At 49.1% G+C, this 14,218-nt stretch overlaps 5 protein-coding genes across 5 annotated transcripts; 2 read left to right on the top strand and 3 right to left on the bottom strand.

Moving 5' to 3' along the window:
* Positions 1–696: 696 nt before the first annotated feature.
* Positions 697–1,819, bottom strand: HOO65_040292 (mitochondrial 54S ribosomal protein uL22m; the record flags this gene model as incomplete). The annotated part of the gene is made up of 3 exons (XM_071002901.1): positions 697–836; positions 929–1,714; positions 1,780–1,819. The coding sequence occupies 3 exons, from the start codon at positions 1,817–1,819 to the stop codon at positions 697–699; spliced, it is 966 nt and encodes a 321-aa protein (XP_070859135.1).
* Positions 1,820–3,353: 1,534 nt separating this feature from the next.
* Positions 3,354–3,824, bottom strand: HOO65_040291 (Mitochondrial export protein Som1; the record flags this gene model as incomplete). The annotated part of the gene is made up of 2 exons (XM_071003052.1): positions 3,354–3,480; positions 3,625–3,824. 2 exons carry the CDS (start codon positions 3,822–3,824, stop codon positions 3,354–3,356), a joined length of 327 nt encoding a protein of 108 aa, XP_070859134.1.
* Positions 3,825–4,161: 337 nt separating this feature from the next.
* Positions 4,162–4,761, top strand: HOO65_040290 (uncharacterized protein; the record flags this gene model as incomplete). The annotated part of the gene is made up of 1 exon (XM_071000623.1): positions 4,162–4,761. One exon carries the CDS (start codon positions 4,162–4,164, stop codon positions 4,759–4,761), a length of 600 nt encoding a protein of 199 aa, XP_070859133.1.
* Positions 4,762–5,510: 749 nt separating this feature from the next.
* Positions 5,511–6,681, top strand: HOO65_040289 (Mitotic spindle checkpoint component mad2; the record flags this gene model as incomplete). Its single annotated transcript, XM_071002888.1, has 6 exons — positions 5,511–5,651; positions 5,726–5,751; positions 5,889–5,927; positions 5,982–6,010; positions 6,066–6,211; positions 6,316–6,681. 6 exons carry the CDS (start codon positions 5,511–5,513, stop codon positions 6,679–6,681), a joined length of 747 nt encoding a protein of 248 aa, XP_070859132.1.
* Positions 6,682–7,682: 1,001 nt separating this feature from the next.
* On the bottom strand, positions 7,683–9,935 carry HOO65_040288 (Ubiquitin carboxyl-terminal hydrolase 14; the record flags this gene model as incomplete). Its single annotated transcript, XM_071002637.1, has 2 exons — positions 7,683–7,821; positions 7,942–9,935. The coding sequence occupies 2 exons, from the start codon at positions 9,933–9,935 to the stop codon at positions 7,683–7,685; spliced, it is 2,133 nt and encodes a 710-aa protein (XP_070859131.1).
* Between the last annotated feature and the right edge of the window lie 4,283 nt (positions 9,936–14,218).

The following is a 14,218-nucleotide window of genomic DNA, read 5'->3' as shown; positions in this document are numbered from 1 at the left end:
TCTTTGCCTTTGCTGCTTTGCCTTGTCACGATGTCATGATACCAAAGGAAATATATCCCTTTCCAGCCGCTTACTATAACCTCTACAACCTTAGTGTTCCTTCCCACCCACCCATCTCTTTTGTTTTTGTGCACTCTTCTTGCTGGAAACCCATCCTACATTTCTTTTGTCTACGGCGTTTTTTTGCTTTGTTTTGGCACCTGGGTATCTCTTGGCAGGTTTGTTTTTTGAGCCTTAGCTTTTTGTTCTTTTATTTTTTTTTTCGAAGAACCTTAGGTTTCCTTTTTCTACTTTTATCCCCTTTGTCCTTTTCCTTTTGTACATAGTTTAGCTTCTTGTCGAATATATTTTACACCTCAAGAAACATCGCCTCTTACATTAATGTCCATGTTTCATGAAAGCACTTTTGCACAGAGACTTGTGTAACATGTGTCCTGGACCTTCTGCCCATCTCTAGCGAGATTACTGAGCACAATCTCATAGCCTGACATTCCTTAGTATACAGGTACATATGTTAGGATGGGTATTTCTGCAAGGGGAAACGCCACCAGAAACAGGGCTTCGTTCGTTCATGTTATAAATGTAGATAGAATACACGGCTTAGAGACAAGCCAAGGGGGAAGGACGGTTGATGGATATAAGCATGAGACAGCAATCTGGAAGATGAGGGAATACAAATACAACACATCATCTTTTCTACCACAGATAGTGCTGATGCTGGGCTGACACAGGGCGATGCGGTAAATGCACCCACGGGCCATTGCGTTCCTTTTTGGCCTTCTTCTCGTCGTGCAAACGAATGCGTGTCCGTTCCTCCTTGAGAACCACAGAGATGCCTAGTGCGTGTGTGTTAACAATGATGGTCTTTAAGCAAGAACTGCACATTGGCAAAAAAGTAAACAAAAAGGAGGAGAGGGAAGATACTTACTGGCTTGGTGGGACAGGATGGGCACTCGTCTGCCACGGCCCAAATGGATGGCTCTCTTTGAGCGTTTGGGACCCTTGTTCACCCACGCTTGGTCAATGTAGAGGCTTGACGGGTCTTGGATATTTCTCCATGTGCCGTTGCGGTCCTGAATGTTGCGCGGCTTTGCCTGCTGGGCCTCTCCATTGGCCTTACCGAGGCCCATACCATAGATAGCAACCGCGCGATCACGTGCTTCCTCGAGTTGCAGCTTGACTTCTGGGCCCATCTTCTTTTTACTATAACGCATTTGCAGCATGGCATCATCCAATGGTTTGCTAGCAATCTGCTGTGCAAGATACATCATTTTCTTTGTGCTGGTGGGCATCAGGGGCGACTTGAAGGTCATGGTACGCTCGGTGCGGGCAATGACGTCGTCAATGGTCTCGGCACCACGGCGCAAGATCATCTTGGTGACTGCGGCGCGTTGCCAACGCAGGCGGCCTCGCGGGTCGGGGTCTCGACCGGCCACCAGAGCCGATGGGTCGAGCACGCGCTCGGCTCGATCTTCGCGTTCAGAGGCCTGGGCTGTCTTAACCTCCTCTTCGAAGATGCTTCCTTCGACTTTGGGCGCAAAGCTCTGTTGATACAACTGTTTCCGCGTTGTTGGGTCGTCGAGGTTCTGCGCCGTTGGCGCCGTCACTTTGCGTGAGGCAAACGGGTTTAGTGACTTGAGCGACCAGCTGGATTTTGCACGGGTTTGCATGTGTGCCTGGACAAGTGACGCCGGGCCCCGGCAGAGTGGCGAGGCTGAGACGAAGTACATGTTAGTTGCGAGGGCGTAGGAAAATGCCAGTAAATTAAGATATGCATACCTGATAGAGCAATCCGCCTTGTGGGCGCCGCGAAGCTCATCGTGATGTAGGAGGAGGGGCTGCTGACTAAGTTTGGAGGTGCTTCAGTGCTTTATATTCTTCGGGAGGAAATGGCGGACTCAAAACAGAAGCACTCAGGGTAGAGAGTGCCAGAAGAAGTCCAAATATTGGCTGTTCCGGCAAAACAAAACACCAAGCAAGCCGTACTATGTAGCCCACTGCTAGAAATTTCCCCACAGAAAGCTTCGTCAAGTTCCCGCTGTCTCTGTACAAGGCTGATAAACCCTAACCCAAGCAAAACCTCGTCAACCAACCCCACTAAAATACATAGTCACGTGATCCAAGGTAATTTTTTGCAGCGCTATGATTGGCTGACTGGTGGGCCCATTCGCGAAACATCGAGTTACGGCCAATTCCATCCTGGACATCGGATCATCGACCTATTTGACTCTGCGATCTTTTGCCGAACGACTGACTTCTTTTGTTGCGTATATCAACAGTCGCTTTTATCTGTCTTGTACTTATCTATTTCACCTACTTCTCTCACCAATCCTTCACAATGGTTGCTCCTATTACTGGCGTATGACTCCCACCTAATATTTTGTTTTCATGACTTGGCTCGACCTTTTTCTTTTACCTTCGGCCTTTTTGCGGTGTTGCTTGTTTCCTTTGACTCCGACTTTGGTGCTGTACCACGACGCTCTGTATTTTCTCGATTCTTTACCTCCCACGATAGCCTGATATTCTACGATGTTGAGATAACCGAGGATCGGCAGCTTGCGCAACCACGGGGAGGCAAATCCGAGACTAGACGCACCGCAGAAACATGTGCTAAACAGAGGCAAAAGGAAAGGGTTCCGGGTTTGGATTTTCCTGCACTTGAAAATGGGAGAGCTGGGCGCATTGTTGTGGGTGTAGTCAATTACTGACTTTTTGATTTGCCTGTAGATGCTCCGCCGCCGTCTCCTTACTGACCTCGGCATCGCCTTTGGTATGTTTTCTCTGAGAAAGTATAAAGTTTACATGTGCTGTTGCTAACTGACCGTATTAGGTGGTGGTTTTGCTTTGGCTAATGCTTGGTGGTAAGCATGTGTTCTTGTCTTGTTGTCTTATCAGTCTATTGGATCCTGGTGCTTTCTTTCCGGCAGCCCGTCGTTGCATGGCTTGATTGCATCATATATCAAGATTAATCTAACGGTGGAATCTCTCCCATAGGTACGGCTTCCACATCCCCCGCCGCGAGGCCCGTGATACCTTCTACGCCAAGCTGGAGGCTGAGCGCGAGAACTCTGCTTAAAATCGATTACTTTTACCCGATCCGGAGATCAATGGCAATTGGATTACAACCGTAGGACAGAAAACAATGTCCGGGCTTTTGGGTTTTCAGGACTACAAATCCGAATAGAATAACAGTGTAGATTACTTGTTTGTTGTTGGTTTAACCAGAATGATTGTGTGAAAAGGGATTTTCCATAGAGAAAGATGCCTAAGGTGACACACTGTGTGAACATGTTCCTGATGATGATTCGTACTTGTGATTGTTGTCTGTATTTTGTGTCTGCTCCCGTTTCTCTCTAGCCCTGGCGTGCTTTAAACTGCGCCTGAGCCTCCCACTCCATCTTATCCATGATTGGCTGCGTAACCTCTGGTGACTCCCAAGCAGTAGTCTCAACCGTGAACAGGCCTTTTTTGTCCCGACATCTACGAACCAGCATAGATCAGTCATCAAAGATCTATGAACAAATTGCAAGAACAAATATTCAACTCAACCTCTGCGCCTTCAGTCCCGTTACTCATTACACTGTGAAGGAAAAAAAAAACATAGAGGGGATAAACCAAACTTACTCTCGGAAAAATCGAAACATCATCTGGCAACGCACTCGGTCGTCCACCACTTCGCAGCTATACTGCGTCATCGTCTTCATTGGGCACTGTGCTAGATTGATATCCCGGCCGTCGGGCGTCTTGCGGCGTTTTCCTTTAGCATCGATCTGCACGGCGTCTTGCAGCTCATCCAACGCGACTTGTTTTGCGGGTGGTGCCATTATTGGAAACAGGCAGAGCTAGGAGAGGACAGAGGAAACAGCTAGAGGCGGAAAGAAAAAGCCTCAGGTTGTTCGTTGATGATCGACTTGGATTTACTGGGTGACACGGGGTCGCAGGTCCTCTTGGAGGTGGTCGAGACATCTCTTGATGAGGTGAGAGCATGGCCCTAGTCGAAGCTGAAATGGATATAACCCTAGAGATATAACCCTATTCTAACAACCTACATCATAGGTCCTGCTAGCTCTTCGAGAAAGAGTTCTTGTTCAAGATGAGGCGACCGTGCCTAGCTCATATCTACCCAAGAAGACGGGGGTTCCCGGGCTCGATTCTTTGGCAATGAAAAATTTCCGAGAAACCCAGACGTCTCCAATCTCCGTGAGCGGCCGGTCTTTGCCATTCATTCACGCACTGCTCGATCACCTTGTATCACCTCCGCAAAGCAAGACCGTGGCACTGATCGATCTCGAGTGTGGGTTTGATCCAACGCGACTGGCGAGCTCGCTTTCAGATCTTTCACACATCCATGTCTTCCGAATGCCGCCAGCTACGGCTGACTCTACTGCATCTTCCATTGCTGAAATGGTTCGTGAGGCTGTGGCTAGGGTGCAGCAGTGGATGGTCTACGGCTCGCACCAGAGCGTAGGCCGCGAGTGGTGGGGCACGATTATTCTCGGAGCACCGGGAGGACAGGTGTGGACGGGCTGGCGCGGCTGGCTGTGTGTTGATACTGAGGACATTCCGGGCTTTACAACGGGAATGAGCATTCGGGAGGCGATGGTAGATAGGGAACGACGGGAACAGGCGGTGGACTCTATGAATTGGGTGGCAAGCTGTCCTTGGGGAAGGTTCGATTTCCGTGGGTGGTTGGTCCAGGAAAACGAGGAGCTCCAGCACGACCATAAGTTGGAAGGCGATGCAACTTCAGGCGAGGCCTGACGAGGATGAGGATATCTTGGCCAAAAAGATATTTAGTGCATGTGGTATATTTCGCAGGGCCATTGGCTTGGAATAACTGGATCAGTGTGTGCGTGTACGTGTGCCTGTGCGTGCTTAAGCCGATTTTGTTACACTACGTCTAAAATCCCTAGTGTAATAGATACGGGCAGTTGATTTCGTCATAGTTGTGACAGCAGGATGCTCTCTCTAATGAAGCCGTTCCTTCATTGGGATTCCGATAGTGTCAAAGGCAACTCTATGGCCTGCATTTTCCGGACGAAAGACGGCTAATGGGGAAGAAGAGTTTGAGCTCTCTGAGGATTGGAAACTGCCATTCTCAAGTAACAACTGCATGTAGCTCCAGATGAATTTTTGAATCAAGACTAGTACATCGAGATGTCATCGTCTCCTCAACTACATCACCATTGTCTACACTCAATTAGGGTCTATGAATTGGCCCCACATCTATCATGAACCCTGGCTATTGTCCCGGTTGCCCCACCATTTCCCTTTTTAGGCATAAAGTAAACAAAGGGAAATGCCATGAGGCGAAGCTTTGCAGCAGGGTCAAAAAGCTGTCTTTTGCAACAATCATCACCAGAGCATCTAGCCATACCATTGCCGCACAAATCAAACAAGCAATCGCGATTGCATTTTTATATTGACTGTGCTCAGTTTTCCGCTGTGCGCATGTATATTTGATTCTGATAAAACTAATACTATTGACTCCGCCCTCCCCCTCTTCTATAATGGAGAAGACAGAGAAACCTGAGAAGCCTATCAAGACTAAGAAGTCGAAGTCGTCGTCTAAGGACAAGGACAAGGACGCCGATGGCAAGAAGACGCACAAACTTGCGCTGAAGGGCAGTGCGCGTATGGTGACGGAGTTTGTGAGTCTACGTGTCCGCCTATTGCGAGCATCGTGTTTATCTAAATTTCTATTCAACTAACAAGTTGTGTGTAGTTTCAATACTCAATCCATTCGATCCTGTATGTCTACCACTATTTTTGCTGTGTACTAGCAGGGTGTTCCCGCACGAGTCGTGTAGTGGCTACGTCCAAGTCGCTATTAGAGGTGTTGAGGCCTGTGTGAGGCTAGATTAAACTAACACTACTGCGATATGTAGCTTCCAGCGTGGCGTGTACCCGGCAGAGGACTTTACAGCGTAAGCTAGAGACTCCCGTTTTAGTGTCTTTATATCTTCTAACCGTGCCTGCAGTGTCAAAAAGTATGGGCTGAACATGCTCGGTAAGTGCCTCGCTGTAGCCTAGAGACTCTTGTGTCGGATGCTAACATTGTGTAGTCTCATCGGATGATCAGGTCAAGGCGTACATCAAGAAGATCATGGGCCAATTGGACAAGTGGATGCTAGGCGGCAAAATCTCCAAGCTGGTGATTGTAATCACTGACAAAGATACCGGCGAGCACGTGGAGCGCTGGCAGTTTGACGTGAGTTTCTTTTTCCCTCCGCTGTCGCAGCTAAGCCTTATTTGCGCTCAACCCGTGCCGCCACGTTGAGCAACACGTTTTAACTGACACTCCAACACCCACAGGTTCAAATTTTCAACGCTAAACCCTCGAAGTCCAAGTCCAAGGGGGCCGATGAAAACACGTCGGCCTCGTCAGCAGCGGCATCGGCCCCTTCAGCTCTCGAGCCAGAGAAGACAGAAAAGGAGATTCAGGACGAGATTTCAGCGCTATTCCGACAAATCACAGCCTCAGTTACTTTTCTGCCACAGCTTCAGGGCGACTGCACATTCAATGTGCTTGTCTACGCTGATGCTGACAGCGATGTCCCGGTTGAGTGGGGCGACTCGGACGCCAAGGAGATTGAGAATGCCGAGAGAGTACAATTGCGTGGCTTCAGTACGAGCAATCATCGCGTCGATACGATTGTGAGCTATCGCTACACGGGTTAGTATGGGCGATGGAGAGGAGAAGGAGATCCAAGGGTTTTAATCTGCAGGGCTTCCCTGCGCACCATGTGTCTGTTTGATAGTAAGGTAATGAACGCGATATATGACTATTCTGAGATGGACTTGATAGAGTTTTCTGTATGTGCATGTGCGCGTCTACGTCTATGTGTCTGTATATGAACACTTGTGCAATTAGCAGCTAGTTCTGAAAAAAGAATGTACGCGTATGTTTTAAAGCCGCCTATCATTCTATCTTGGCCAACAACCAAACCTTAGGGCCCACTTCTTCGTGACTTCTCAGCCTTGTACTACCTTAGTATTTGACGACAACTCCCAACAGAGCCGAAACATGCCCGTCCTTTAAATCTATACGATGTGTCTGCTATCCTCTACCGCCACCGCCTGAAACGGATTCCACTCTCTCTTTTCATGTTCCCTCGTTCAATACCGTCTAATCTTGTCTTCGGCTTCACCGCGGCCTTACTCAAGCGTCCGAACCACCCTGTGCTTTTTTTTGCTTCTCCGCTTCTTCTCTCCCCCGGTTTTGCTTCCTCCGTTTCCCTGTGCTTTTTTTTTTCTCCTGTGGCTTCTCTCATGGCCCTTTTCCCCAGGTTTCATCCGCTTCCTACCACACGCCCCCTCCCTCCGCCTCAAGAAATCTAAAAGTAGAAAAGAAGTTGTTTCCACATGGGCATAGCTTTTATCTCCCCCCCGCATACTGCATCCTGCGATAGCAAGGCCACAGCAATATTGGCTCCAAGCTTCTTGCCTAGGCTTGGGATGAGAAGCTATTTGGCAGGATAAAGCGAATCTCAAATTTCACTCAAGTGTGTACATACTTGACTGTGAATATTGATGGCCTCTGCACAAAGACCAATTTCATTTGCTATTTGCTTGCAGTTTGTAATGATGTCACTATTCTTTTGGTTTGAATTTATATCCTGGCTCCTTAATCTCGTTCTGGCCTGGATCTTGTTGTCGTCATTACCATCAACTTCTTCGCCTCATACGCGAGAAAGGAAATACACGTATGCGAATTTAGCCATCTCATCGGCGTCCACTGCCTTGACCACTTTCTCGTCATTGAATAGCACCCACGTGTCCTGGCCTTCAATCTGCTTGCGTATGAACGCGACATAATGGCTGCAAAGCAATTTATAGCGTTAGTAATAAGCCCTTTTGCGCAAAAGTAAAACGAAAAAAACAAACACATGAAATATGAAATATGAAATGAGAAGTGAGAAGTGGTGAGAAAAAGCTTACCCCGTATGAATGCTCGTGCCCTTGTGGCAGACCAGCGACTGCAACTGAAACTTGGCTGGCACCCCGGCGCTACCTGCAATACAAGGGTCTTTGGCCTCATTCGCGCTGCTTTGCTGCTGCACGGCCTCGGACCCATCGTCGCCCGGATCGTCAGGATGCGAAAACAGCCAGGTCACTGCACCTTCCATGTCTCCACCCGTCTCACGCAAGGCCTTCTTGGCCTGAGGCACGGCAAAGCCCATATCTGTCAGCATCTGTATCTTCTCAGGGTCTGCCGTAGATGCCGCGGCGCCGGGGCCGGCACCAGAGCCCGAGCTTAGCACGAGTGGGCTGTCAATATCGGCGTCATCCATGTGCGCAAAAATCCACTCCATTGCAGCATTGGCATCGTTGTTCCCTGTAGCGTGTAGGCCGCGATGGCATCGGTTGGGGGGGAAACCCATGCCTTCTAGCATCGCCATAGCCGTTGCGTCTGGCACAAACACGGATGCCTCGGGCTCTTTTTCTTCCGGAAGCTCCTCTTCGTCGGCCTGGAGGCCCTTGGACATGTATTCGTCCATTAGAAAGGGTTCAAGTGGCATAATCACAGGAACATCAACCTTGACAGGCACCCAATTAACCACCGTCATCTTGCTAGCATTGATGACAAGTACTTCAGGAAATGTCTTGAAGAGCTGCCGTTTGATGTAACCGTCCTTGCTGCTACATGCTGCACACGTCAAATCGACCCTTTCCTCGCCTGTGAAGCGGTCAAGGCACTCCTTTAGAGTCACTGGACGATATACATCCTTTTTATCTTCATTGTCCTCAGACGCCTCAATTTTGTCTTTAGGAACATCAACAAAGATGCTGTCTTGCTCAGTTGTGCTGTACCGCACTTTCTTGCAGCTGATGCACTGTAGCCGTTGCTCAAGGGCAAAGCGGAACTTGAGTGTTGGGTCAGGTGTTCCATCGGCCTTACTGGCACGCGTAATCAAAGTAAAGAGATGCTGAAGCAGTTCAAAGGCGTCTTGTTGGCGCATAGTTGAAAATTCACCATGTCCGCGGCCAACCAAGTGCTTGAGCATAGAAGGAGCAATGCCTCGCTGGTGCACAGGCTCTGCCTGCTGTTCGGGATTGTTGAGTGGAGATGGAGACAGGGACATGGTGCTTTCGTCGGGCTTCGAATAACGTCCAGAAAGCAAGCCATCAGCGATTTTCTGCAATTGTGTTTCCAAGTCTGCTGCAGGTTCAAACACATTTGGAGGTACATCATCGGGCTTGTAGTATCGCTCCTTGAACGCAGGCAACGCAAAGAGACACTGAAGAATGCTAGCAAGATAGCAGCTGTTCCCTAGGTTCTTAAGGCCAGTCAACCCCGCACCGAAGATGGGCAGTAGTTGCTGGCCATCACTCGTTGTCATGTTAAAGTCCCAGCGCAGGTTCTGCTCAATCTGCAACTCAGTTAAGCTCTTTTCTGTCTTCTGGCGATCAGCTAGCTTAATTCCCCAATTAGCCAAATGTGCAGCCAGGTTTCTGTCGATGCGCTCTTCATCACACTTGTAACAATATACATCAGCATTACCCTCAGGTGTGATAGAGCCTAGTTTCACCGCGACCCCATGGCCAGATTCAGTTGCGTGAGCTAGACCGTGCGAATTGCCGTCAACGCCTCCAAGTTGCTTGCGACCGCATCCAAGGTTTCCGCATTGCAAGCACAGCCAAAGGTTTTCGTGGAGATCGCATGATGTGCAGTGGCCAAGGTCGCCAGACTTGATTTCCTTGGGCATGTCTTGTTCCAGACAGATGACATGCTCGCACTCAGTTAGCTCTAGCTCCCAGGCCTTGACCTCTTCCTGACGAGAGAAAGTGTTTGCTTTCATCAGACCAGATATCACAGGCTCGAGCTTCTCACTAGTCTTGTCAATATCAAGGCTGCATTCGAGGCAGCGGGCGACAACGATAGTGTCGTAGCGGTCGGCTTCAGTCTCGGCAGCGATAGCAAGTTTAGACATCTTAAGGGGGGGCTCTTCGCGCTCGACTACCTTGCGTACGCGGCGGATATTGGCAACCAGCGGGTGGTTTCTCAGCGAGGCATGGAGGGCTGCATGGCTGCGGTCTTTGGTGCAGCCTCCGTTGAAGCATTGGAGACAGACGTCGAGTCCGGTTTCATTGTCCTAGTTGGTAGCAAATTTATGATTAGCCTTTACCTCTACAGGGAGGATGGAGAGACGGGGGGGGGGATCCTAGGCAGCTAGGTATTGGAGAACTTGGCATACAATGGAATCGAAACATTGGGTGCAGTCTTCGCGATACACTGATTGTGATAAACGCGGCGGTTCAAGGGCTATTTTAGCGGGGGAGGGAGCGTCCAAGCTTGGGTTAGCTACAAATGCTGGCTGTTTAATGGTGGGTATCATACCTAGTGAATCAACATGAGGGCACGTCATGGTTTTTGTTGTGTAGCTAGCTCTTGTTTCTGCTTCTATGATCGAGATGCGTGGCAAAGAAAAGCCGATATCCGAGTATGTAGACCGGGAAGGCTCAGAGCGGAAGAAAAGAACCAAAACGCCGCGTTTCGTGACAAGAGGGAGACGACAAGGGCAAAGATTCGGTCTTTGCTAGTTGTGGCTGTTTGGCTGGCTGCCTGCACAACCCGCAGTAGCCCCGCTATAGTAAGGCTGGTTGGTCTAGATACGGCGGTACAGTGTGAGGTACAGTACAAGAACTGTTACTCTCACCGTATGCCGCCAACCAAAACGGCGGCTTGGGCTTGAAGGCACGTTTTCCCTTAGCGTTTATAGCCAAACAACCCCCTAGGCATTTTTAGCTAGAGATGGCTTTATTCTAGACGGTTTACAACCCAATAGACTCAATTCCATGCGGCTTTTTTTGCCGTCATGCTTGCTTCACCGAGATTCACAAATAACATGCGCCCCCTTGTTGCATATCGAGGACGTCATTTTGAGTCCTGATGGGGTACAAAGGGCTAAAAGTTTCACAAGAGGCCGGACAGGGTTTGGTGTGACATAACCCTAATGCCTGGAGAAGTCCAGTTGAAGTTTGGACCAATCAAGGCGAGAGCAATATGACCGGCACTGGTGATGCACCTTCCAAGTTTCAATCAATGCTAGTCCAATTTCCTTTTCGTCCCCGGGGTTAAAATTGGTGGTTAATCGAGGCCTTTGCTATTTCTCTTCTGCTTGTATATTTCTGGCCATCTATTCGCCTTGAAATTAGCAAGGAACAGGACTCAAGATGAGCCCTGCACGCAGACGAGCACACAAGTATACAAGCATATAAGCACACAAGCACAGAAGCACAGAAGCACAGAAGCACAGAAGCACACAAGCACACAAGCACACAAGCACACAAGCACACAAGCACACAAGCACATACATGCAGCGACGCAGATGCACAATTGCGGCTATGGTGTTGCTCCATTTTTTTATTTTAGGAGAGAGGGGGACGAGCCAGCCAATATGCATGTATAATATGGCTGGCTGCATAGCTGGTTGTCTCTCTGGCCAACAGACATGGATGGGCTGGTGGTACTGTACTCCCTCTTACACGTCTCCATTATTGGTGCCCCCCCCCCCCTATATTGGTCTGCTCACAGGTCCCAAACGCCGTTCCTTTAGGGTGCTTGACAAGCTATGACATGGAATCTTGACGAAAAAAAGAGTGGTAATTATGATGTCAACTAGGCCGTTTACATTCGCCATCCCTTCTACTTAGAGACTGTAGCGAAACAACATGACACACAGTTGGAATTAAGTCCAAGTGTCGTGAACACAAATCAGTCTAGAGATAATATACCTCACTGTGGAGGGATTAGTGGCCAGGGGAGGGGAGGAAAAGGCTCAAGCACATGACCTCACGACTACCTCTTCTGTAGGCTACTGGCCTTGTCTTCACATCTGTTTACTAGGGTGAGAGGGAGGGGGGCTTTACTAAATGGTCACTTGACTTTTGGCAAGAAATAGTAGGTGTGTGCTTGTGTTGCTCTTACTCCCTTTCCCTTCCTCCCCCGTCATAGTTTCCCACATGCTGGATTCATGTCTCGGTGGTTTATGCAAGTAGTAAGACTCGGTAGTAAGACTCGGTAGGGGACAGAGGACAAGAAGTAAAAGGGAGTTCACTTGTCTATGCCCAGATTCCATCCCACATAGATATTGCGGCTCTGCCTTGGCACATGCTTAAGAACCAAATATAAAAGAAACAGACCAGGATTTGAAGGGGTGGCCATGGCATCTTGTCCGAGAGCGTTCTAGTGGCAAAACCGATTTAAAGTAACGCCGAGCGAGAGAGAACAGAGATAAGAGCTGAAGGAGGAAAAAAAAAGGGGGGGGGGGGGGGGGCAAGAAGAAGATCACTTTTTGGAGGCGGAAGAAGAAAGAAACCAACATCCCTCCCTACGAACCAACAAAAAGAGCGACTGGGGAGGCAATGGGGAGCTCTTGGGCACTACTACATCTTGGCCTGGCTTAGACTGAAATGGAACACTGGAGCTAGCGATTGAATCTTAGGCCAGACGTAGGCTCTAGCCGCCTGCCTTTGGGGTTTTCTGTCATTATTTGAGGCTCTGGGGGACTGAAGGGTGATGTGTCGTTTCCCCCCATCCACTTGAACTATGTTATGTTTGCTGTTAGTGTCGTACTCCAATGTGAAAAACGCTGGCCGGCTACTATCCCATTGTTAGAATATTGCTCAGACTACAGAGTGGAACACTCTCTTATTGTGACGACCAAATAACACTCGACCACGTCTCCATCCTGATCTCGGCGTGTCGCCCTTCCCCGCCATTCCCCCGCCTTTTCCTTTCCCCGGACATCTTCTAGTATCCGCTCTCCATCCCCAGAATCACCAAGTTTATCTCTCCTTCTTGTCTTGTTCCCCAGATAATCGCAAGTCACACCGCATTTTAGGCGGGGAGAGGCCGAACTTGATTGGTTTCGCTTTGGTTGCGTTCTCTACCCAGAAAAAAGAAGGGCCGGTCTTTTGTCTGTTCTTGCACGCCCCCTCCCTCCCTTTATTTTTTGCTTTCTTGATGATCCCTCCCCTGGCCTCAATAATCAATCAAGGTAAGTTGCTGTATTTCCTCCCCTTGCTTGCCCTTGTTCCCCAGACAGAAACACAAGAGAGAAAGAAGAGGACCACCCCACAATCATGTCTCACGACGGCCGCGAAGGCTGCTAGTCTTGGGCGAGGATTATGACGAAGGAAGCTGGCAGCAGAAATATCACCAGGGTAGCAATAGGTAGGGTAGACCTTGGGCCCTAAGGTTCTTCGTCGGCGTTATACAGTCTGACACCCCCCTCCCATGTTAGGCCGTTGCTGTAACAAGAATCCGGGGCCCCAGAAAAATGAGAGAGCAAGCGCGTTAGCGGGGAGATTATACTATTATAGAATAGGCGTGTGTTAGTTTTTTTTTTTCTTGTCTAGTGCAAGCAGGGCATGGGACTCCTGAAGGGTGGAGACAATAGCACAGTAGCCAAACCTGGGCTCTGCTCTTTGCTAGCAAGTTGGCTTTGGAAAGCCGTTGAGGTTTAGTCTTAGCTTACCTTGTCTTTGATCTCAATGACTGAAACAAAACGGGCCAAATCAAAGTCGGCCAAACCGCGGCCCATTAAGAGCAGGGAAGGGCAGGGGAGAGGAGACTGGAAAGAAATGAGGATCTCTCCCACATTAGAGTTGCATCTGGAGATGGACGTGTACATAATCCGCCTTTGTACTGCATGTACCATGGCCGAAGTGGTCTGCATCCTTTGTCTGTAGCCAAGTGTATCATGAGTACGTCCGTGGCTGTCGCCCCCGACCAAGAGCAGGATTCGCATATTGAAGAGGCGAAAATAAAAACAAAGAAGGCAAATAAATACACCGACCGACCGTTTGCTAGGAACCTGATGATAAACACGGGCGAGAGTGAGGCGTGGTGATGGCATGCTTGCGATAGCGGTGATAAGACGATAGTAGGATCGCCGAGTGCAGCTGGCAGCGGTCTAGCAGTCTAAGGATGTTGGGAGACATAGACGCCAAAGGTTTCTCTCCATAGCAGCTTGTATCTCCTTTTTTGTCTTCGTGGGCTTTGAGTGCCAATTGATTCGTGCATTTGTTTGTGGTAGCCTTGTATCTTGTCTCTTGTCTCTGGTCATACTTGAAGGTGTCTTTACGAGAAAATAGGAGGAGAAGAAATGATACTTCTGGAATGAATTTTTTTTCACGTCTTGCCTATCTCGCAGTTGCTTGCTTCTATTTACCCTGAAGGGCGAAAAACAAGATATGCAGTACCGATCGC

The sequence above is a fragment of the Ceratocystis lukuohia genome, assembly GCF_044167205.1.
Source record: "Ceratocystis lukuohia strain C4212 chromosome Unknown Supercontig4_pilon, whole genome shotgun sequence".
Classification (NCBI taxonomy): Eukaryota; Fungi; Ascomycota; class Sordariomycetes; order Microascales; family Ceratocystidaceae; genus Ceratocystis; species Ceratocystis lukuohia.
This window is presented reverse-complemented; position numbering and strand designations above follow the sequence as displayed.